The following is a 24086-nucleotide window of genomic DNA, read 5'->3' as shown; positions in this document are numbered from 1 at the left end:
AAGGAAAATATCAATGGCCGGACAAAGAGACATGGGGGGGAAACGTGTGGATCTAGGCCGTAAGAAATCAGGAGACCCACCTGGTTTGGAGTTTTGTTCCTCAAGTAGATCCAGGAGATCTTGAAGGGCGCCTCTCTCGGTCTCGCTCAAATCATTGTGTTGCTGCCTCCGTGAATATAACTTCTTATACACGGTTGAGTTATAATCCCACCACTTCTTTTTCCCTTCTTTTAAGGAAAATTTTGACACAGGCTCACCAAAAAGGCATTATTGACGAGAAGATGCTCCAGGGTCTGCTCACTAGCTGTCCACGTGTCCCTACCTTTTATCTATTACCCAAAATCCATAAAGATGCCCTCAACCCCCCGGGGCGTCCGATTGTGTCCGGCATAGGAGGGTTATGTGAACCTATTTGTAAATTCATTGACTTTTATTTAAAACCTTTAGTCGAAAACCTACCCTCCTATGTCAAGGATACTACGGACGTCCTGAGGCGTCTTGATGGCATCTTTATGGATTCAGATATGATCATGGTTTGTGCCGACGTGGAGTCGCTCTACACCTGCATCGGACATGAGGACGGTCTGGAGGCGGTCCGCTTCTACCTCTCAACCTCCGGTCTCGATGGCGCCTTGGCTGCTCTGGTTTTGGAGCTGCTCGACTTTGCCCTGACACATAATTATTTTGTCTTTAAAGACCTTTTTTATCTGCAGCGGCGCGGCACTGCGATGGGGGCTTCCTGCGCGCCCGCCTTCGCCAACCTCTTTCTGGGTTTCTGGGAGAGGTTGGTGTTTGGGGACGGTGGCGCTGTGGGGGGCTCCCATGTGCAGTGCTGGCTCCGCTACATTGATGATGTTTTTATTATTTGGCAGGGCACTGTCGGGCAGCTCAACCAGTTCATGGATGACCTCAATTCGAATTCTCTTAACATCAAATTAACATATAGATCCAGTAAAACACAGTTAGATTTTCTGGATATTAACATCTATGTGGATGCGTTGGGGGGCATTCAAACCGACGTCTTCCGCAAGGACACGTCGGTGAATGCCCTCTTACACGCATCCTCGAGTCATACCATGTCAACCATACGCGCCATCCCGACCGGACAGTTTTTGAGGATGAAGCGGATCTGCTCCACTCAATCCACCTTTGAAACCCAGTCGTCCGATCTCCGGTGCAGGTTTAGAGCGAGGGGGTATAGCAATAGATGCATTAAAAAAGGCTATCTACGTGCAAAAAATACCCCCAGAGAACATCTCCTCCAATACAAACAACGCCGGCCAGCCATGGACAGTGAGATCCGGTTTATTGGGACATTTAATCATGAATGGGACACGATGAGGGGAATCCTTGAGAGGCACTGGCCGGTTTTGTTTACCGAGCCCACCTTGGCCGGAGTGCTTCCTAGGAGACCCCTCATGACGGCTAGACGGGCGAAGAACCTGGGGGATCTTCTCGTCAAGAGCCATTACATTCCCCCCAGACAAAATCCTTTTGGGTCTAGGGGTCCCCTCCGGGGCTGCTTCCCATGCGGCCATTGTGCCGCATGTGGTAACATCATCAGGGCACCCACTTTTTCCTCTTCGGATGGCAAAAAGGTGTTCTCCATTAAGGATTATATCACATGCAGTACCACACACGTGGTTTACTACGCCACATGCTCGTGCTCCCTGATCTATGTTGGGCTCACGTCCCGTGAGCTCCGCATCAGGGTCAGGGAGCACGTGAGAGACATCCTTGCCGCTGCCTCAGTGGAGGACACTACTCTGCTGAAAACATTGCCACGTCATTTTAGAGCTGTCCATAACTGTAGCCCCAAATCCCTACAGATTAGGGGCATTGATGTCATCCATGGGGGTGTTCGGGGCGGCAATCTACGTAAGATTCTCGCCCAGCGGGAGTCGAGGTGGATTGTCTCCCTGAACACCCTCGTGCCCTTTGGTTTAAATGAAGTGGTCAGTTATGCTCCATTCTTATGACGCTTCTCCTTCTTATGTCTATTTTTGCATGTTTCTTTGGATAGACTGCAGAGTGGATTTGTCATTTTTCACATTCTGCTGTCCTAGTAAATGATCTGTTTCTTCGGGTCCCCTGTGCCGCACAACGTGTGACACAGGAGATATATATATAATTTTTAGAAGTGGTGTAAAGTGGGCTCCCTTATTTTTAATCGTGTTTGCTCTTATCTGTCACTTATATTATTTCCTTTTTATTTTTGTTTCTTTTAGGTCCTTTTTATCCTTCCTTTCATAGGACAAGAATACTTCCTACTATACACTGGCCTTATTGTGTTTTCCGTGGTTTTGCAAACTGTAATTCCCGCCTTATCTCACCCATTGTAATATTTACATATTGTGTTATTACCAGCATATGTGTTCTGCGGTCACAGGACTGTGATGTTGCGCGTCCTCCGGCGTTCTGACTGCGGGCGGCTGCTGGGGACGGGCCTGACTGGTGCGCGCGCCCGGGTACCATAGCGACGCGTCCTGTGGTCCCGCGCGTGCGCCGTACACAGCGGGCTGTTGTTCCCTGCCGCCCTCCGTACTCCGGCGCCGGCGCACGCGCAGTGCATACATCGCAGTCTGGTTGATTGCAAACAGTTGCTGGCCCCAAAATAAAAACAGCGCAGACATGGAGCATCCACACCTCCTTTTGATAAAGCCATAGGCGAAACAGCTGTCAAGGAGGCTTCCTGCCTCTACAACCTGCCCTGCTACACCACACAGGTATCGTCTACTTGCCCTGCCTTTCTGCACGCTGGGCCACCCATGCTGGGATTTATCTATCGTACATACTTATGTTGAGACACGGTTTTCTCCTGTGATCCCAGCCTTGGTGGTCAAGTGGCGTGGTGCTATCCTTGCCATGGTGTACCTTCATGGAGAGGGGATATTTTTTGACACTTGCCTTCAAACTTGATATTGATATATAATACGTTGGTGCATGTATGTCTTCTCTCCGTGGGGCTGTCACCTTGTCACGGGGGCACCTAGCCGCATAACATTGTAATGTGACGGCCTCATATACATTCAATTGTGTTGTACTTGGGCAGGTTGTGTGGCATTACTTTGCCCACACTTTTTCTCCATCTTCCCTACATTCCCACATTTTTTTGCTTGACTTGTTCCCATTACGTGTGATTTTTGTACTTATTGACCTATGCGGTTTTTATCTAATAAAACTAATATTTTTTACATGTACATTGTGGCCTGATCTCCTTTTTTCTCCTATTATGTAGATACAGGGACAGTTAGGCAGGGATTAGACATGTACACCCACAACTGCTCGTGGTCTTGGGTGCATATTGCACCTGACAGGTTCCCTTTAAAAGTCACTTTGCTATATGATTAATGAGAAAGATCAAAATTAAACTATTGGTTTAAAGAAAAAAAAATATTTCATAACCAAAACATAAAATGTAAAGTATAATGGTTTTGTTTTCTTTATATTACACATATGACAATTTTCACACAGACTCAGCTGTACTGAGAATGCTAATGGCAATCTCCAATCAAATATCTCCACAGGGTACAAAGCTCTCCCGGTTTCTAGAAAATAAAGCAACAGACCGCATGCTAAAAAGTCTCTCCTTAGAATCCCAGGAATCTAGCCCTATATTCCTGCACAAGAAAGCCACAGCCTATGGCTTCAAAGTGAAGTTCAATCAGCACAATGAAAGTGGAGGTGGCCCAAAAAGGGTCATCTTAAGATTTTCTTCCACCCTTCATAATTGGACACAGTCAGAATATCAATGGGCAATGTCTGCTCACACAGCTGGATATAAAACACCAGAGATGTATATTGCTCGCACATTCCATTAATGGAGTTCACGGCAAAAATAGGGTCTAATGTCATTAAGGACTCATTCTTTCCCACCAAAGTCTTAGCACCATTTAAACTATTGTTTAATTGCTTTCCCCGAAAATAAGACCTACCCTGAAAATAAGCCCTGGTATGATTTTACAGGATTTGGAGAGTATGCTTAAAATATAATCCCTACTCTAAAAATAAGCCCTAGTTTGTCAGTTGGCAATATGGGAAGTCAAACTGGGCAAATTCTTAAGGCCCTCTCTCTTAGGGACTCCCAGCATTTCAATTCAGAGGTTAAAGCCCCCATCACATTTAACGACTTACCAGCGATCCGGAAAACGATTTGACCTGATAAGGATCGCTGGGAGTTCGCTGGTGAGTTGTCATACAGTCAGACCTTACCAACGATGCAGTAACGATGAGTGACCTGTATAATGATGAGCAACCTGTATAGGAGGTCATTGTTAGGTGTCAAACACAGCGATGTGTCCTGCCCAGCAGGACATCACCTTTGAAGAAAATGGTCCGGACCCTTTGGCAACGACTAGTGATCTCACAGCAGGGGCCTGATCTCGGAAGGTGTCATACATAACGAGATCGCTGGCAAGATCGTTACTCCGTCACAGAAATGGTGACGCAGCAACGATCTCGTTAGCCATCTCGTTGTGTGAGACGGGACCTTAACACTATTAAGGACCTTTATGTGACCATGTCGTCATCAAAGTTCTCCTAATTTGAGGATTCTAAAGCTGAAGAGGAGACAGGCTGGTATGCATGTGCACTGTGCAGTGTGTGCAGTCGTCATTAGGGGAAGTCAAACTGGACAAAATCTCAGGCCCCACCTCTCTTAGGGGCCCCTAGTGTTTGTGTTCTGAGGTTAAGGGTACTTTTCCACCTGCGTACAGCTTCCGATGCAAGCGCATCGGAAGCGATATTCTAATGACCCTCTGTTGCGACCGTCAGTCAAGGGTCATGCAACTGTGATCTGATCTTGCAATCTTATCCCAGCTGCGGAGAAGGGCTCACAGGGTTCTCTCTCCTCCTGTAGACTGTGAGCCCTCGTGGGCAGGGTCCTCTCTCCTCCTGTAGACTGTGAGCCCTCAGGGGCAGGGTCCTCTCTCCTCCTGTAGGCTGAGCCCTCCGGGACAGGGTCCTCTCTCCTCCTGTAGACTGAGCCTTCCGGGGCAGGGTCCTCTCTCCTCCTGTAGACTGAGCCTTCCGGGGCAGGGTCCTCTCTCCTCCTGTAGACTATGAGCCCTCGGGGGCAGGGTACGCTCTCCTCCTGTAGACTATGAGCCCTCAGGGGCAGGGTCCGCCCTCCTCCTGTACCAGTCTGTGCCTTGTATTGTTCATGATAATTGTACTTGTTTGATCCGTGATGGATAAAAAAAAAAAAATGGATATGTCTCCTTTTTTTTTCTGACAATTGGTATGTAAAAAAAAATAGAAATGTGAACAGTTCCCTACATGTTCTATCATGGAAAAATAAACAGAACACGAAGGTGAAAAACGAATGTCTGAATGAAGTCTAAGGGGGATTCATGCCTACCCAATTATTAATCAAAAGCAGCCTCATCTTTGTTGGTAAGGGCGAATATGTGCACTCAACGTCTTTTTACGGCGGATTCGCTTGTCTAAAAAAGTGCTCAATGTATGTTCAAAATAATGAGCACATGAACGGCAACATCAAAACGACTTGCTGTGCTTACATTACATTTTTTCTCCCCTTCTTTTAAGCGCTCAAGCTTTAAAACCCATGAGGCACCCAAAATGTGACCTGACCAATCTTCAGGCGTCTTCCGCTTTGAAGCCTCCACTATTGTATTAAATGACAAAAAAAGACCTCAAAGAAGCCCCTCCAGTAAAAACACAGCCAACGATTTCCTGGCTCATCTTCTGCTTCAAAAACTATGTGGACACGCCACCGTGTGAACATATCCTAAGTAGGTCTGCCGTTTTGCAGCAGGGACACACGTGAATATTACATGATGCAGCTGCTGCAGAATCACTTTTGTTGTTTTTTTTAAAGAGGATGGTAGCGCTACATGTCAGTCAATGAGTGGTTGGCGGAGAAGGAGGAAGATCCTGCAATAGTGATCATTGATAAACTCCTTCTGCAGGAAGAGATAAGCAGTGTCTATATACCGCCACACATCTCTCTATAATCACCAAGTTCTGACATCAGTATGATTAAACCGTTCTAGGAAAATGCTTTTTCCCACTAAAGTCAATGGAAAAACTGATTAAAATAGCCTGTTGTGGTTAAAAAAAACCAGCAAGACCAGTGGTTTCCAACAGATTTCTTAAAAACCCACTCAGTATAGCAACTGGCTTTTAAATTAGCGCAATGCCAAAAATGCATCAAAACCGAAGCATTTGAGTACCACCTCATTCTGAAGGGATACATAATATATGAGCTCTAGGTTAGTATGTTTGCTCATATATCCATTACGGTCTGAAGCTGAAAGATACTGTCTTTCCATTAGAAACTTCCTTCCTAGGTACCAATGCTCAATGTTAGGGGAGAAAGTCCTCTACGCCTCTACTAATACCACATCATCAAAACAGCAATCCTCAAAAGGAGGGAGGCCACTTATAGATAAATGTATACAAAATTAGAGGCTAAAATGTAACTTTTAATCCTAATACTCTTAAGCCTGCTTTACATGTTGCAATTTCGCATACGATATTGTATGCGATTTGCAACGCCCCCATCGTATGTGTGGCACGTTCAATTTGTTGAACGTGCCGCACAAACGATTAACCCCCGTCACACGTACTTACCCATCCATACGACCTCGATGTGGGCAGCGAACGTCCACTTCCTGGAGTGGGAGGGACGTTAGGTGTCACATCGACGTCACGCGGCAGCCGGCCAATAGAAGCGGAGGGGCGGAGATGAGCGGGACGTAAACATCCCGCCCACCTCTTTCCTTCCGCATTGCCGGCTGGAGCCGCGGGAGGCAGGTAAGATCTGTTCAATGTTCCCAGGGTGTCACACACTGCGATGTGTGCTGCTTCAGGAACATTGAACAACCCGACGTGCAATTCATCAGGATTCAACGACGTGTATGCGATGAACGTTTTAACGTTCAATCGCAATCGCACGTACCTGTCACACACTACAATGTAACTTACGATGCCGGATGTGCGTCACTATCGATGTGACCCCGCCGACACATCGTAAGATATATTGTAGCGTGTAAAGCGGGCGGCACGGTGGCTCAGTGGTTAGCACTGCTGACTTGCAGCGCTGGGGTCCTGGGTTCGAATCCCACCAAGGACAACATCTGCAAGGAGTTTGTATGTTCTCCCCGTGTTTGCGTGGGTTTCCTCCGGGTTCTCCGGTTTCCTCCCACACTCCAAAAACATACAGATAGGGATTTTAGATTGTGAGCCCCAATGGGGACAGTGTTCCTGATGTATGTAAAGCGCTGCGGAATATGTTAGCGCTATATAAAAATAAAGATTTGATTTTTTTTGATTTTTTTTTTTTTTTGGCTTTAAAAACCTAGATTAGGTAACACGTAACCAAAAACTCCTTGGTGTGCTGACATCTCAGACTTATACCATATGATCCTAAATATGGTGACCAAGGAGCTCATAGACATATAACAAAATTAACAAAAAAACAAAACAAAACACAAACAATAATTGAGTGTGATTATTTATCCCAAAGTTGGACAGTGGTCCACTATATGAGCACCAAAAATCTCAATATAAACAACCAAGGTACTATATATTGGTCCTCAAAGAGGAAATCACAATATTTAAAAGTACTCTAGATGAGAATAATAGGAACAATCTTACCCATACTGTGTAGCTTGGGGTACATCAAGGTTTCCTCTGTGTGGGTCCTTCCATTTTCATGTTGTCACTGACCCTACACATCCCTAGGGAAACTGACTTCACCTGTTGCCCCAAAAAACTTTTGCCCTGACAAGGGCAGACCACATCTAACCCTCACTTGGAACCCCTATAACATTCCTAGCCTCAACCCGACGCGTTTAATCATATTTGAATCATCAGGGGACTCCGGTATTTCAATAGAGGTCTGAGGTCTTATGCCCAAGCTCCCAAAAGACACTATGGAACCAGAGCACATATACTAGAGGGTATATAAACGGAGTGAAACCAATCAGAATTCAATCCAATTAGAAAACTCACCAATGGTTGATCTAGTCCCCAGGTGGATACCACATCATCAACAAGAAAGAGATACAAAGGCCTCATATATACTAGATGTCTAAGTGTCCTTGTTGACACCAGTAACTAAGAGTTTATAGTCATTTTCTAAAAAGTGATGGTTGGTATGAGCCTCAGGGACACTTTTCTTCTTTAATGGTTGTACACTTCCATTAAGGTCCCCAAAAAATTGAGGTTAACCTTAAAAATCTTGTCCAGTTTTGAAAACCCATTTTTATACACCCAATTAGGCAATTCTCTTGCATTGAAGGGGTGAGATTTTGCTCTTTGCACTAACCGACAGTTGTCTGAACAGTAATAATAATATGAGAGCCGCTCGTGGAGGGTGGTGGAATCTCGCTCCATGTCCACTCTCACAATGAATGAGCAAGATCTCGCAAAATCTAGCACTTTGCACTAACTGCTGTAATAATATCACTGATCTTAGTAAATTATGTGATAGCTATTGGTTAGTCCAAAAGCGAGATCCCGCTCTTTCAATGCAAGAGTAGCCGAAGTGGATTTTGGGAAACTGCTCTCTATGCCAGAATCTCACAACCTAAAATTTCAGACAACTTTGCTCAAGAGTTGTGCTCTTTTGAAAGGACATTAGAACCCTTCTGAGGGGTTTTGCTAATAAATTATATTTAGAAAAATTACAAATTTAGGCCGGTCCACTCGTTTATTAAATAAAAAAGCAACCCCACGTTGGTGATCGGTAGGCTTTAACCTTTGGACATGAGACACCTTCAGTACCAACTGCTTTATTATCTACTATACTTAGAGGAGCATAGTGTGTTATTGTTAGGAGTGTGAATGGATATAACATAACTGTCACGGTCGCCTCCCTATTTTTAGAGACTATTTATTGACTGAAGTCTCTTTTTTCCCCATCTAGACTCTTCATTTAAATGAAGTTTCCTTTCTGTTGGTACTTTATGAGTTAATCTCAGTTTAGTTTCCAGCAGCTCATAGCGGTGCAGGTCAGCTGCAGCTGCTTTGAGCCCATGCCCCTTTAGGTTTAAATAGTGGTGTTTTCCCAGCAGTCCTTGCTGTTGATAGAATTCATTCTACTCTGGCCATATTGGTGGTAGGAGCTGCTGGTGAATTGTCCTGTGCCCATCAAACTTCTACTTTGGAGTCTGTATGCACCCATGGATTTTCATATCCTTCTGTTTAGCCCCTATCTGTCCTTCCATGTTAATTAGTACAGCGGTGGGACTAGTGTCTCCCACCAGCCATCTCTCTAGCCAGGTTGTTGGCAGAGCCAGTGAGGTATTAGATATCTGGCTTGGCGACGGGTTGAAATACCTCATATAGAACGCTAGGGAGCTGAGTACAGGTTGAGGTGAGTTCAGGAGGTGTCCCCTCAGCCCTCTCCCTAGCTGCTGGGCCCACGGTTGTAATAGTGTCCCATTGTTCCCCTTGTTCGTTGGTGTTTTGTAGTGCATCAGACGCCAATGTCACGCAGTGCTTTCAGACTTCATCAACTCCGAGCGTGACAATAACTAACCTGATACATGCAGTAATAAATCTTAGAAAATATCAAATTGTTTTTACAGGATGCATGACAATACAATAAGAATAAATACATTGCATTATCTAAAAAAAAATTAAAATCACCAATCGAAAAAACAGAGTAGTCTATAGTTCGTTTTGCATTGAGCATAACAGCTGTGTGGGAATAGAGAAAAATCAGAAAGTGAAATGTCTTCCAAGACTTAAAATCGCAAGCCGTTCATCTAGTGCTGTATACAGGACACGGCCAAATACAGATATGAAATAAAACACTGACAAAAAAAAGTATAATTTTTCAAAGAATTAAAAAGAGCCATATTCCTGGAACTGGAATCTCCCTTCTGGGAATAGAAAGCTGGGAGATTTCACAGAATGGATGAAGGTATGGGAAAACTCATTTCTTTCCTAAGTCTGTGGAATTTCTAAGTAAACAGGAATGCATCATTCATGTTATTGAGAGGAACCTGGGAAAATCCTAAAGGTTCTGAGAAGAGTCACCGTCCCATCCGAGTCAACACCACATTTCCATAGCCATATACTGTGAAAGGCTTGTGTAAACGTGTTATCCATTAATAACACGGGAGATAGACATTCCTCAAAGCTTCCATGCTATTGATTAATTTTCCTTTATGTACAGAGGAGAACATACTACATTGTACATTATGGAGGATTGATCTAGAACATGTAGGCACTAAATTTACTGAAATGAAAGGATGTATGGACGCTGATAAATTATTCAATGTAGTGAACTTTTACTTACATAGTCCCTTCCAATTTTATGGATCTAGCTATCTCAACAGAGCTGATAAAATAGTCTCTGTAAAGTGCTCCGTGTGACAGGGCGATGGTGACGGGAAACAAAATAATCCAACTGGCAAGCTTTCATAGAAGACCAAGAAAGAAAAATTTCCTTAAAAAATTACCTTTAATATAACATTTAAAAGGTATAGTATTAATAATATATAATTTACCAAAGTGTAACGCTCACCCTAATAGTGTAGGGACAATAACAAATTACCAGGAGGAGGGGAAAGGAATGAAAATATCCCTATTCTATCCCTACAGTCAGCCTACATAGCAATGGAGGGTATGACGCCCTAGGGTTGTGGCGCCCCCATTCACCGACGGGAAACCCTAGAGTAACCTTGGATAGCCCTACACTACACTAATATGCGCAAAAAGTGAATTAAAATAACCTGATAATAAAGGTTGTCAATATAATAGTATGACTTAGGCTGCTGTTGTGGCGCCCCTGACCTGGTCAGGCACCACTGAGTACTGCACCCATGCTGGGGACAGTACAATACAGGTAATCCAGAAGGCTGACCGAGGTGTGACTACACAGGCGCATAGTGATCAGGTCTCACACATGTACCTATGAGAGGACCCCTGGGGATCCCAGGAGGGGGAAAAGCCTTCACCTCCACTGGAATAGTGGAGGGGGCCAAAAGCCTCCATCTCCTCTCAAGGGGTGTGGTAAGAGAGCCTGGTTGCTAGGTGGCGTAGGCAAGAACAGGAGAGGAGGAGCAGTGAGCCGGTTCAGTGGAGTGCAGAGTCCAGGGAGCTCCGAGAGGAGCTGACCCCTACCCCTGGGGCTGTTGCAGTCTGACAGCGCCCGCGCAGTGGCTACCGACGGGGGAGAACGGTCACCTAGGAGTGCTACCCGAAACCTGTCTCCAGCTAAAGAGAGAGCACAGAGTGGGAAGTAAGGAGACTGCTAGGGAGTACCAGGCCCAAACGGGCGGCAGATCCCGGAGCGGGGATAGATCCACCTTTCTCTGCTAAACCTGCCGGTGTGGGGCCCTCAAAGCCCACACCACAACACCTAAAAGCCGCAGCCACGTAGCCACAGTTAGGGCCCATAGTTCACAGGAGGCAAGCAGCTGGAGTGATCTGGCCCAGGCAACAAGCAAACGGCAAACGAAGGGGAGAGAGGCTTCAGCAACTTCCCTGGGTGACCCCCATAGGGACTAAAAGTCGGGGTTACCCCAAACCACCAAGGGCTAAGGAAGGCGAGTTGGTAGTCACCATCAGAAGTCAGCCTGAAGGATACCTGGTTCCCGCCTGGTTCATCCCAGCTACGCCCGGGTTACTCACCCTGCCACCTGAAGTGAGTAAAACCCCTGAAAGACATCCTGCGTGTGTGGAGTTATTCTGCGCCTTGTGGTACTACGCACCTACACGGGGCCCTGGGGCTTGCCTCACTCTCAGGAGGCTATTCCAACTAACTGCACTCACCATCAGCCCCAGGCGACCCTCAACCTGCAGTGGCGGTCCCCACTGACCGCAATTCTGAGAGTGGCGTCACGACAAATAGAAGATTTCCTACCTGTGACAGGATCCAGCAGAGTGGAGTCCCTGAAGGTAATGCACCGACACAGCGTTCTCGGGGCTTCACATCTGGTGTCACGAACAGGATAAGGACTAGACCTGTTCAGACAGGTGACCATGTGCCTGGGCGGTCCGCTTGAAAAATTGGAAGCGCCGCCATATTGCCACCATGAAAAGCGCGCTGAAAAACAACAGCAGCCCGCGTTGGGAGAAGTTACCGCCCACGAAGGGGTGTGGCTACCCAGAGATCCCCTGCAGAGTTCTGACCTCGCCAGTGAAGAGAGCGGAAGCGTCCAGAGACGGCGGAACGGAAAAGAAGCCAGAAGTCTGCTGCTAGAGAAAATGGCGTCTGAACACCGAGACCCAGAGCCAGGCTCCGCTGCCTGGTGGTGTCGGGAGCTCGCCGAGTTCTGCGATCAACTGGAGGCCAGGGTCGGAAGGCTGATCAGAGAGGGACGTGCGGAGTTCCTGGGAATGACCGCGGCGGTTCAGGCCTATGAAGAGAGAGCCGCGCGCCGAGTGCCAGACCGGGCGGTGACGACTCAGACCCCGATGCTGCCACCGATGGGTGAGTCCAGTGATGCCCCTGCCAGCGCGAGTGCCCCGACCCCTGCTGCCACGTCCGCGGTCCCTGAAGAGGCGTCCGGCGCGGCGACGCTGAAGCAGGCCGCAGCCACGCCAGGTGCAGCCCGCCAAGCTCAGGCCGCCGCAGCGATGCCCTGCTCGGCCCACCAAGACCCGGTCCCTGCAGCGACGCCCAGTCCGGCCCGCAGAGAACCGGCTGGCACCGCGACCCTCGTCCGCGCCGCAAGTGAGGTGCTGAACCAGGCCGCAGCCCCGTCAGGTGCGGCCCGCCAAGCCCAGACCGCGGCAGCAACGCCCAGTCCGTCCCGCCAAGCACCGGCCACGGTAGCGATGCCCGCTAAGGCTCCGGCTGCGACAGAAACGCCCATCCAGGCCGCCGCCATGCCAGGCGCGGCCCGCCAAGACCAGGCCGCCGCCATGCCAGGCGCGGCCCGCCAAGACCAGGCCGCCGCCATGCCAGGCGCGGCCCGCCAAGAAAAGACAGACGTACCATTATTTACCCCGGCCTGCAAGGCCAGAGCAGACACCGCTCCCCAGCCCAAGGAGGTCCCTGCTAGGAAGTCCCTGGTAGGTGAGGACCCTGCATATTGGCAGCTGAAGGCTGACCTGGAGGCCAAGTTCCCACAGGAGATGGTGGACCGGTACATGTTACCTCCGCATACCCCCAAGAGGATTCCGGCAACCCCTGCAGCAACCACGCCAAAGAGTCCCCCGCCTGGGCCTGCTGATGAAAGTCCATCCCCAGCACTGCCACCAAAGGAGTGCTCAGAAGAACTAAGGGGGAGGGGAGGCCAGGAAGCTGAGGAGCTGACTCAGGAGCCACCAGCAGTGGACCCATACCCAGAGCCAGAGATGTTGCCATATTCTCGCTGGGATGAAGAGGAAGACTTGTCCAGCAACCTCACCTGGGAGCCTGCCAGCAGTGAAGCAGCCACCCAGCAGAACCCAGCCCGTAGGACACGGCGCCGCAGTAGAACCCAGTCTTTCCCTGCACCGCAATCTCCAGAGCAGAGAGATGACATAACGGCCAGAGACCTACAGGAGAAACGGTTCCTGAGAAGAGCCAAAGCCCAGGTCAGAGGACCCCTTTGTCGAGGAGTAGTCGAAGATTTCAGCCTAAAGTCAGGATACGGATTCATCGTTGCACCTGGTATAAAGGAAGGTATCTTCGTCAATAGAAGAGACGTTAGAGCTCATTTGCCCAGAGGACATCCTGGAAGAAACTTAAAGATGGGAGATACAGTGCAGTTTACCATGCATCAAGGAGAAAGAGGCTGGTATGCGCTAGATGTAACACCATGTACCAGCAAACCCCACAGCCATCCCATGCTACAAGATAAAGAAACAGACACGGAAGAAGAAAGAGATCGAGAAACCAACAGGTGCCACAGCCCTACAGGCCCAAGCCCTGGTGAGGAGGAATCCATGTAAATAACATAAGAAATACAGCAAGTTACCAGTTTTGAAGTTTGCAACGTTACTGTTTAAGAGATGTGCCCACATAAACTAATGTGAGAAATGAACCTTAAGGCTATGAACTGGCTATAGCCACAAACTCTCGCAGTGTAAATAGTTACACCAGAGGGCACCACCACCACCAGAGTCAGCCTGTTTAGGGGCTTGGCTCGTCTGCAACCAGGGAGCACGTCCGTATATAGGGCCTTGGCTTACCTGCAACCAGAGAGCATGCCTGTTTATGGGGCCTGGCTCTCCACCACAAAGAGGGTACCTGGTCAGCACCAACTGTGAAGGCCGCCTCTGGATCCTGCCAGAAGTGGCTGAAGGCGCGGCTTCACCAGGCCAGGTATGCCCTGAAGACCACCAGACCATGAAAGCCGCCTCTACATCCTGCCAGAAGTGGCTGAAGGCGCGGCCAACGTGAGGGGGTTTTGGGTGGGTTAACGGACTTGTGGGTGGAGGGTGGTGATGTATGGTACCTGGTGCTTTTAAAGATGTTTTACATGTTTTAATGTTTTATGCATTTTAAAATGTTGTCTTGCAGCCCGAGGACGTGCTGGTGATAACTAAGGGGGAATGTGGCGCCCCTGACCTGGTCAGGCACCACTGAGTACTGCACCCATGCTGGGGACAGTACAATACAGGTAATCCAGAAGGCTGACCGAGGTGTGACTACACAGGCGCATAGTGATCAGGTCTCACACATGTACCTATGAGAGGACCCCTGGGGATCCCAGGAGGGGGAAAAGCCTTCACCTCCACTGGAATAGTGGAGGGGGCCAAAAGCCTCCATCTCCTCTCAAGGGGTGTGGTAAGAGAGCCTGGTTGCTAGGTGGCGTAGGCAAGAACAGGAGAGGAGGAGCAGTGAGCCGGTTCAGTGGAGTGCAGAGTCCAGGGAGCTCCGAGAGGAGCTGACCCCTACCCCTGGGGCTGTTGCAGTCTGACAGCGCCCGCGCAGTGGCTACCGACGGGGGAGAACGGTCACCTAGGAGTGCTACCCGAAACCCGTCTCCAGCTAAAGAGAGAGCACAGAGTGGGAAGTAAGGAGACTGCTAGGGAGTACCAGGCCCAAACGGGCGGCAGATCCCGGAGCGGGGATAGATCCACCTTTCTCTGCTAAACCTGCCGGTGTGGGGCCCTCAAAGCCCACACCACAACACCTAAAAGCCGCAGCCACGTAGCCACAGTTAGGGCCCACAGTTCACAGGAGGCAAGCAGCTGGAGTGATCTGGCCCAGGCAACAAGCAAACGGCAAACGAAGGGGAGAGAGGCTTCAGCAACTTCCCTGGGTGACCCCCATAGGGACTAAAAGTCGGGGTTACCCCAAACCACCAAGGGCTAAGGAAGGCGAGTTGGTAGTCACCATCAGAAGTCAGCCTGAAGGATACCTGGTTCCCGCCTGGTTCATCCCAGCTACGCCCGGGTTACTCACCCTGCCACCTGAAGTGAGTAAAACCCCTGAAAGACATCCTGCGTGTGTGGAGTTATTCTGCGCCTTGTGGTACTACGCACCTACACGGGGCCCTGGGGCTTGCCTCACTCTCAGGAGGCTATTCCAACTAACTGCACTCACCATCAGCCCCAGGCGACCCTCAACCTGCAGTGGCGGTCCCCACTGACCGCAATTCTGAGAGTGGCGTCACGACAAATAGAAGATTTCCTACCTGTGACAGGATCCAGCAGAGTGGAGTCCCTGAAGGTAATGCACCGACACAGTGTTCTCGGGGCTTCACACTGTCACACATCCGGTTTTAGCAGTGCGGCTCAATCTGGCTCAAAAACCTATGCAACGGATGCGGCAAAAAAAAACGGATCCGTTGCATACGTTTTTCCATGCGTCCCGTCCGTTTTTTTCACGGATGCAGCTTGATAATGAGCATGCGCAGTGCAAAAAACCGTATTCGGCGGCCAGATGCGTTTTTTGCCACAGGGCGCCACATCCGGCGTCCATAGGCTTGCATTGCATCCGGTGCAATGCGTTTTTTTTTGCCGCAGCAAAAAACATGCCAGGCAACGTTCCATCCGGCCGCTGCATGGGCTAAATATGCCGCATCCGTCAAAAAACGGATGCAACGCAAGGCCATGCGGCACAATGCGGCGCTAATGCAAGTCTATGCGGGAAAAACGCAACTGGCGGCAAAAAAAATGTTTGCGTTTTTTCTGCAGAGCGCCGTATTGTGCCGCTCAGCAAAAACCGGATGTGTGAAAGCAGCCTTATCTGGCCAAATTGTATCAGATCCTCATGATCAGACGTCGTCCCGACGCGTTTCTCCCTGTTTGCTTCACAGGGTTCATCAGGGGACAGTTGTACATTAATCCTGGACTCTATCTACAACTGTCCCCTGATGAACCCTGTAAAGCGAACAGGGAGAAACGTGTCGGGTCGACGACTGATCATGAGGATCTGATAATAGTATGACTTATCTGGTCAAATTGTATGTTGACAACCTCTATTATCAGGTCACTTTTTCAACATATTAGTGTAGTGTAGGGCTATTCAGGGTTACTCTAGGGTTTCCCGTCGGTGAATGGGGGCGCCACAACCCTAGGGCGTCATACCCTCCATTGCTAGGTAGGGTGACTGGAGGGATAGAATAGGGATATTTTCATTCCCCTCCCCTCCCCCAGGTAATTTGTTATTGTCCCTACACTATTAGGGTGAGCGTTACACTTTGTTAAATTATATATTATTAATACTATACCTTTTAAATGTTTTATTAAACGTTATTTTTTAAGGGAATTTTTCTTTCTTGGTCTTATACAATTTTGTTCCCTCCCATATTGGCTGCGGCCTGGTTTTTTTCTTCAACTGGCAAGCTTTCCCCTTGGTCACTTACCCTACTTAAGGAAATACAGTCTGCATATAAGGTTGGTTAAAGGCTTGATATTTTTGTGAGTGATTACATAGAATTTCAGTGGGATCCCCCATAATTCTTAAAGAGGACCTGATACTTGCTCAAATGAATTAAGCTGAACCTTGTAAAAATTCCTAAGCTCCTCTGAATCTGCCGTTCTTTTCCTTTTTGTTCTGTGTTACTCTATTGTAGAGATATTACAATTTGTTTCTTCTAGAGTGCAGTATGTGAAATCTCTGTTAAGAAATCCATCTGGGGCATTTCTTCAGTCTTCTCTTGGTGGATGCTTTTTCACCTTTTCCTCTTCAGCAGCATCTGAGACTGCTAGACCACCAGCTGTGATCAGCAGTGTCTGCTTGAACAAGGTGAAAGAAAATGCTGCCACAAAAAAATGAAAGCAATGCCAATTGGGCTATAAGAAGAGATTTCACATATTGTACTCCAGAAATAAAAACAAATGTGAATATCTCTGCAATGGAGTGACATAGTGAAAAACAGAACAGAGCATCAAAATCAGGGGAGCAGACAAGCAGAGGCCCCATCTAAAGTGGATCTGATAGCAGAACTTAACGATATATGCAGGATGGAGAACCTGGTAGCTCAGGTGGTGGGAAACACAGAAAAGACAAATGAGGTGTGGTCGCCGTGGATGGTCTTTCGAGAGTCACCAGAGGTGGGCTTATGGTTGCGTCAGTAGTGGAGAGGTGTGGTGGGTGTATGGGAGAGTAAGATGAGATGTTGGACCAGGTGAGCATGACCCCTCCTTCCCCTTCCTCTGATCCTATTCTTGCCCATGTAATACCTTTTCTTTTCTGCTTCTTATTTCTTCTTTTGCATATTTTCTGGATTTATATCCAATTTCTTTCTAGGTTTCTCTTCTATGGTTCTTTAAAACTAATGCCGGTGTCACACGGTACGATATATCATGCGATATGTCGTCGGTGTCACGGAACTCGTGACGCACATCCGGCATCATTAGAGATGACGTACCATGTGACACCTCTGAACCACTGTGAACGAGCAAAAATACTTACCTTATCGTTGCTTGTTGACACGTCGTTCATTTTCAAAATGTTGGTCCTCCTTCTGTGCTCCGGTTGTTCATCGTTCCCGAGGCAGCACACGTCGCTCCGTGTGACACCCCAGGAACGACGAACACAGCTTACCTGCATCCCGCCGGCAATGCGAAAGGAAGGAGGTGGGCGGGATGTTACGTCCTGCTCAACTCCGCCCCTCCACTTCTATTGGGTGGCCGCTGTGTGACGTCGCTGTGAAGCCGAATGTCCCTCCCCCTTCAGGAAGAGGATGTTCTCCACCCACAGCGAGGTCGTTCGGGAGGTAAGTACGTGTGATGGCGGTTATCGACTTTCTGTGCTACGGGCAATGAATTGCCCGTGACGCAGAAATGACGGGGGCGGGTGCGATCGCTCATGCGATCGCACGATATATCGTCCCGTGTGACGCCGGCATAAGTCTTTAATAATAAAATTGAATTATGGTCGAGGATAGTTGAAATACTCACTTAATGAAAAGTTTATTAGAAATGCGATTTGTGATACCAACTGTGATTTGACAAAGAATGTTTGTGATTTGACTGTACTTGATTTCAATAAAAACTGATTTTCCCAAAATCAGGGGAGCTCAGGGATTTTTTTCTTAAGGTATTTAATTCATTTTTAAGCAAGTGACAGGTCCTTTCTATGCCTATTGTCCATGGACAGATTGCTTTTCTACCTGTCTTAACTAGAGATGAGCAAATCTGAGGTTCGAAGTTTGGGCTCAGAAACCAACTACCAAAAAACACAAAGTTCAGGTTTGAAGTTTGAGTGAGTTACGAGTGCAAACCACTCAAGCATGCAGCGCTGTGTTTGGGTATGCTCGGAGTTCAGCCCCGTCGCGAGCCCCATGCGGTGTTTGAACGGCTCGCACTGGAGGTAATCTCAGCACAATCAGATGTAATGAGCACAAAAAAAAAAATATTGAAGAACCCCGCCCACTCGCCCCTGGAAGTGTTCTGCTTTTGGTTGGCTTTATGTGGGCGGACACACAAACAGCCCAATTACTGACTACCATAGAGGTTCGGAAACAAGTCAGGGTCACAAATTCAACCTTATCTACGGTTCGACTGTGCCCTCCCAACCGAACTTCCAAAGGTTTGCTCATCTCTAGTCTTAACATACACATACATATTAGAATTACATTAGTAGAACCTGCTAATTGCCTAATTTGTATGGGGGGTCTCCAAACTCTAAGGATAAGGATCTGGACATGTTCGATAGATTGCCGGTTGTTTTGTTCTCGGTCTGGCAGCTTGGCACAACACGAGCGCTAGGTAGAGCTGAGCATTCCTATGTATGATGGAATCAGGACAGAGAGCAGTCGATCAGTCAATCAGCCAATTGGTTAGCTTAAAACTATTGTGAATGGGGGTCTTTATGCTTTTTTTATTTCCTAAAACATGATCAATATCAGAGATGTTTAGTGGTCAATGGTCATCACTAGGGATGAGTAGTTTTGTTGAGGATCGGTTCGCCGGCAGCAAACGAGCCTACCTCCACAGGCGCAAGCTTGACCCGAACCCCGGATCAAGTCACTGATTGGCTTTTTGAGTCTCCACCCACATGCAGGCAGCCATAACCAGCTCATTTCCAGGGGAGGATGGGCTGACTTCTTCAATTTTGTTTTTTTTGTTGTACATTACATGTGATCACGCTGTGGTTACCACCAGTGCGAGTCGTTCAAACACTGCAAGTGGCTCACACATTGCTGAGCACCAAGCGTACCTGAGCACGGTGATGCGTTGAGTATTATTCGCATGTAAAGGATCCGAACCCCGAACCCGAACCTTGATTTTTAAATTTGGTGTTCGGTTCAAAAACCAAACCTCAGATTCTCTCATCTCTAGTCATCACCTTTATTTCATGGTTGTCAGACGAGATATTTCTTTGCACATCAGTTATTATGGGTCTATGCCCAGGACCAATCTAGGCAAAAGGAAAAAAAAATCTGCACCTTTTTGAATATATCTGAAAATTACTTATTTTTAATACAAATGTTCATCTGAATTTGTAATGAGCTACAATAGAAGATCTTTCCTAAGCATTAAGTAAGTGCACTTGCAAAATATTCATGTGTGTTGGCCAAAACAACGGTAATTTTTGTAATGTAATTTAGAAAAACTTGACTACATTTGCCATTTGTGTCTTCCTCAAATAATAAACAAGTATGATCAAAAAACAAACCGGATACCGAGGTTCTCCTGGTTCAAAGGGCCGTTCACTTCCAATATTGCCTGGCTTCCTAGCGGCCTTTTGATTTTCCTGAGAAATTCTGGAGAGCAGTGACACATGGACAATTTCCCATAGATCACAGGAAAACAATAGACAAAGGGCTACAACCACATAATATGACACTATACAATGACATTGAGTTACATGAATTGTGTGCTCCTCTACGTAGCCTCTCACATACAGCTCTGCCATGAGTAAGACGCCTTAACCTGCTCTCCTACCTCCGCATGCTTCTAGTAGGATAGTCAACCCATCATGATATCCATGGCACTTCCTCCAAAGCATACTGTAATACTCAGGTATCCAAAATAATGATTTTTAGGTGAAAACTCCATGCCTTTCAGGGGGATCATATGGTGGCCCACCGAGTGCCAAAGCCCAAAGTAATCCAAGGAGCCACTAAATCCACATTAGTTTCTCGTGAACAATCTATTAAGTATAAATCTCAAAATTAATAAAGCCAAATAAATTTTATGCTCATAATTATCTAATTTAACTCTCATGTATCAGAAATAAGAGGACTATACATCAAGGGAAAGGCAACCTGTGATTGACCCTACTACCCAGAATGCTTCGAGCTGTAGATCAACGAAAGACCGCAGCAACAAGAAAAAAAACAAACAAGATTTCATCATTTCGATAGTATAATAAAAAGTATTACATCCAAATTACAAACTAATACCAGTATTCAGAACATATATGCGAAATGACACAAAAAAAGCAAAAAATTAAAATTTCATACAACCGTTTGGGACAGTAAATAATTCCTATTCTTGATGGCATCCCTAGGTGACCTCTAGCTTGGTCTCAAAGCTATTTGGCAGCCTTACGGTATTTACCATTGTGCTGTTGTAGGCCTCGATGACCATGAATTTCCTAAATTTTCTTCGTGATGTACCATGCAACACATTTTAATCCAATCAATAAAAAAAATAAACTGATGAAAAGCAATAAAGCTGACCCAAAATAAGTGAAGAACTAATAGTCACAAGAATGTGGCATGCCCTGTTGAATCAAAATGGTGATGCTACTGGTATCAAGCCAAGCATTGGGCAATGGACATGGTCACTCAAGAACGTGGTCTCCAACCATCTCTCTTGGAAGCCTATTCTAAACAAGTACGGTACATTTTGGCGATAATGTCTGCATATGATGATATAAACGATAATTTACACATTTCATAAAATTGAGAAGGTACTTACTCTGATCTCATTTCGGCGTATCTCCACATCACACACTGAATGTCCTTGGTGGGCACCACTGTAGTAGCAGCAGAACTGGCACACTGCTACCTGCTCGGCTTCACAGTGGTACAGTCGGTAAGCGTTATGCTGGGGACAACTCCAGGCCCTAACGTCTTCAGCTTCTACTAGGAGGTGCCCTCGGGCGGTGGAGGGCTGTTGTAGGTGAGTTTGCACATGGGACTGGCAACATGGCGCTTCACATCTCAAGCAGATCTTCTGGGCAGGTAGTGGTGGCCCCCTTCGACAGAATACACAGTGCAGGATAGATGGTGGCTTGTCCACATTAAGACAATTAAATTTTTCCACAATATTGGTGAGTTTAAGGTTCTTTTCAAGGTTAGGCTTTTGGTTGTAGGCCTGGTTGCACTCGGGGCACCTCACTAGGCCTGTCTCTTTTGCCCAGGCCTCACTTATGCAACCTCTGCAAAAATTGTGCTTACATGGAAGCTGGACCGGTTCAATAAACACATGCAGACATATAGGACATATAAGCTCTTCTTCAAAACAGTTTTTCCAATTCTCCGCCATCTCCAGCTTGGCAGTGTAACGTGTACAACGGATAAGAGAATTGAGCGGAGGAGCACAGCCAAATTTTCGTCAACTTTCCTTGAGAAATAAGTTGGAAAATAATAAAGAAATTTTTTTTTAATCACAATTTATAAGAAAAATGTTTAAAAATACAATTAAAATATATTAATGTGCTAGTATCGCATATTCTTTCAAAATATACACATTATCCTATAAGGGGGAAAAATAAAATGTATAAAAAAAAAAAAAAAAAAGAGCTGATTTAATACAGACTTTTCACCGACCATAAATTGAGAATCTAGGAAATTAACCAAGCAACCAAATTCTTGAGGTTGTTTCCATAGAGAAGCGATCCTGGATGGGGCTCTGAAAGAGACAGTTCAGTCTCACAGCTCAAATTCCAGCCTAGAGCGAGAAAAACCCTCCCACCTCTTCCTTGTTACGCAAATAGGGTAAGAAAAGAAAAAAAAAAAGGGCAAAAAGGCTTTAGCAAAATTTCTTTTACGTTCTATGCCGAATGCATAAAACAATATGGAACCCTGACGCTAACTGGAAACCTATCTATGGACCTAATATTTCATAAAAAGTCCGGTAGACAAGAACAAACATAAAAACGAAAAAATGCAAAATAGAACGAAGCAAAATAAAAGAATTGGATTGTGATCAGTGGATTAGGCTTTGCATGCCTTGATCAAACTGAAAAGGAATTTCTCAACAGCTAATCACAGCCCTCCCCCTTCAGTCTCCCTCCTCCTGACATGAAAGCTATTTCTGATTTTACATCCAATCTGCAAGGGCAGTGACAGTGGGGCCAATGAGGGAGACAGTCCCAGAAAATTAACACATTTTGTTCTTAAAGAATGTCACCCTTACCATGAATATTCAAGCGCTCTTGTTTCGAAACTTGTAGAAAAAAGAAAAAAGGGGGAAACACTATGTAGTTAAATGAATACCTAAATCAGGATGCCCCCCTTACTATGCCCCCTCTTATAGATTAATTCCGCTCAATGTAGGAAACTTCAAGCCGATCCCCCAGCTGCTTTATCTTTTTTGCATTTTCACTAGATCAAAAAAAACAGTTACCTTCAGCCATCTTGTTTCTTAATCCCTTTAATAAAATGTATCTATTTCCCTTATCCCAATAATGTAAAAAAAAAAGTATCTATTTTATTCTTGGGTTTACAACCTTTCCTCCCTCCCCTTCTCCTCTTTTAATTAAAAAAAAAAAAAAAAAAAAAAAAAAGGAAGAAGAAGAAGAAAAGCCTTTTCAATTGCAAATCAAGTGAACGGAGCTGGACAAAAACGTATAAAAGCAGGCGAGAGCGTAAATAAAAATATATTTCCTATAAAATATTTACGTTAGGTTGAGCATGCCCACATTAAAAAAAAAAAAGAAAGCACAACGCCCTTCCTGATACTGTAGAGGATCAATATTGGAGCATTAGAATTTTCCTAGATTCCTTCTTTTCAGCAGGTAAAAATTGCTTAAGAACATTCCAGGAAATTTGAATTTTTGAAAATAAAATTTGAAAGGAACAAACAAATAAATTCAAATTTTCAGTCTTTACAGTCCTTGAAATGTCAAAAGAGCAAAGCAGATGAGCATCTGAATTACGCCCGCAGCCAAACAATCATCAGTCCCAGTTATTGTGAGCCCCTTGTTGGATTTTCAAAGGGAATCCACATCTGCTTCCTTGGTTTCTTGCTATTTAAATGCCCCCAGCCCCGATAACACAGAGCCCCCAAACAGCACTCTATGTGAATGCACCTTTTCTGTGTCCAGTGGAAGATTCGCAGCTTCTTGTAACAATCGGTACCAATTCTGCACACCCCTCTGAGATACCAGGGAATTCTCGATGAGCCCCCCAGGCCAGGGGCAGATAGGATCCAGAGGAGGGGATCGAACCCGTGTCACCGCCTCAGCCTGTCTGTAGAGAGAGCAGAGCAGCAGACTGCTTCCCCGGAGCTCCGCCCACCTCTGCCCTGCCTGCGTCACTGCTTTCTTTCTCTCCTCCGCACAGACTGGACAGCTCTGGAGCGCCCTCTATCTTTACTTTCAGTTCTGCCAAAGCAGATTTTTTTTTTTTTTTTTTTTTTTTTTTTAAAGGAACCATCACGTTTATTTAGTCTACAGTAACTTCCTGTAGCAAATATCTTGACAAACAAAACAGAGCTTTAATCCAGCAAGAAACCTCCCAGTAACAACTGCCATCTCCTATCCCAGTGATGGGAAAGTCTTTACTGGATACAGATTTGACCTCAGAACTGAGAATTTTGATGAC

At 46.4% G+C, this 24086-nt stretch overlaps 1 protein-coding gene across 2 annotated transcripts in view; it reads right to left on the bottom strand.

Annotated features, from left to right (window-relative positions):
* The window catches only part of TRIM8 (tripartite motif containing 8), a 119248-nt gene extending 95493 nt beyond the window's left edge, over positions 1-23755 (bottom strand). Inside the window, exons 1-2 of one of the 2 annotated variants that reach the window (XM_075348602.1) lie at positions 23573-23755; positions 21235-21882 (exon numbers count right to left, since the gene is read on the bottom strand). In XM_075348602.1, the coding sequence (XP_075204717.1) occupies positions 21235-21804 (570 nt within the window). In that variant the 5' untranslated portion in view covers positions 21805-21882; positions 23573-23755. The remainder of the gene's footprint in view (positions 1-21234; positions 21883-23572) is intronic. The other variant, XM_075348603.1, reaches the window with a different exon arrangement.
* Positions 23756-24086: the final 331 nt, after the last annotated feature.

The sequence above is a fragment of the Anomaloglossus baeobatrachus genome, chromosome 5 (genome assembly GCF_048569485.1).
Source record: "Anomaloglossus baeobatrachus isolate aAnoBae1 chromosome 5, aAnoBae1.hap1, whole genome shotgun sequence".
NCBI classification, from domain to species: domain Eukaryota; kingdom Metazoa; phylum Chordata; class Amphibia; order Anura; family Aromobatidae; genus Anomaloglossus; species Anomaloglossus baeobatrachus.
The sequence above is the reverse complement of the archived record's forward strand: the minus strand, read 5'-3'. Positions and strand labels throughout refer to the sequence as shown.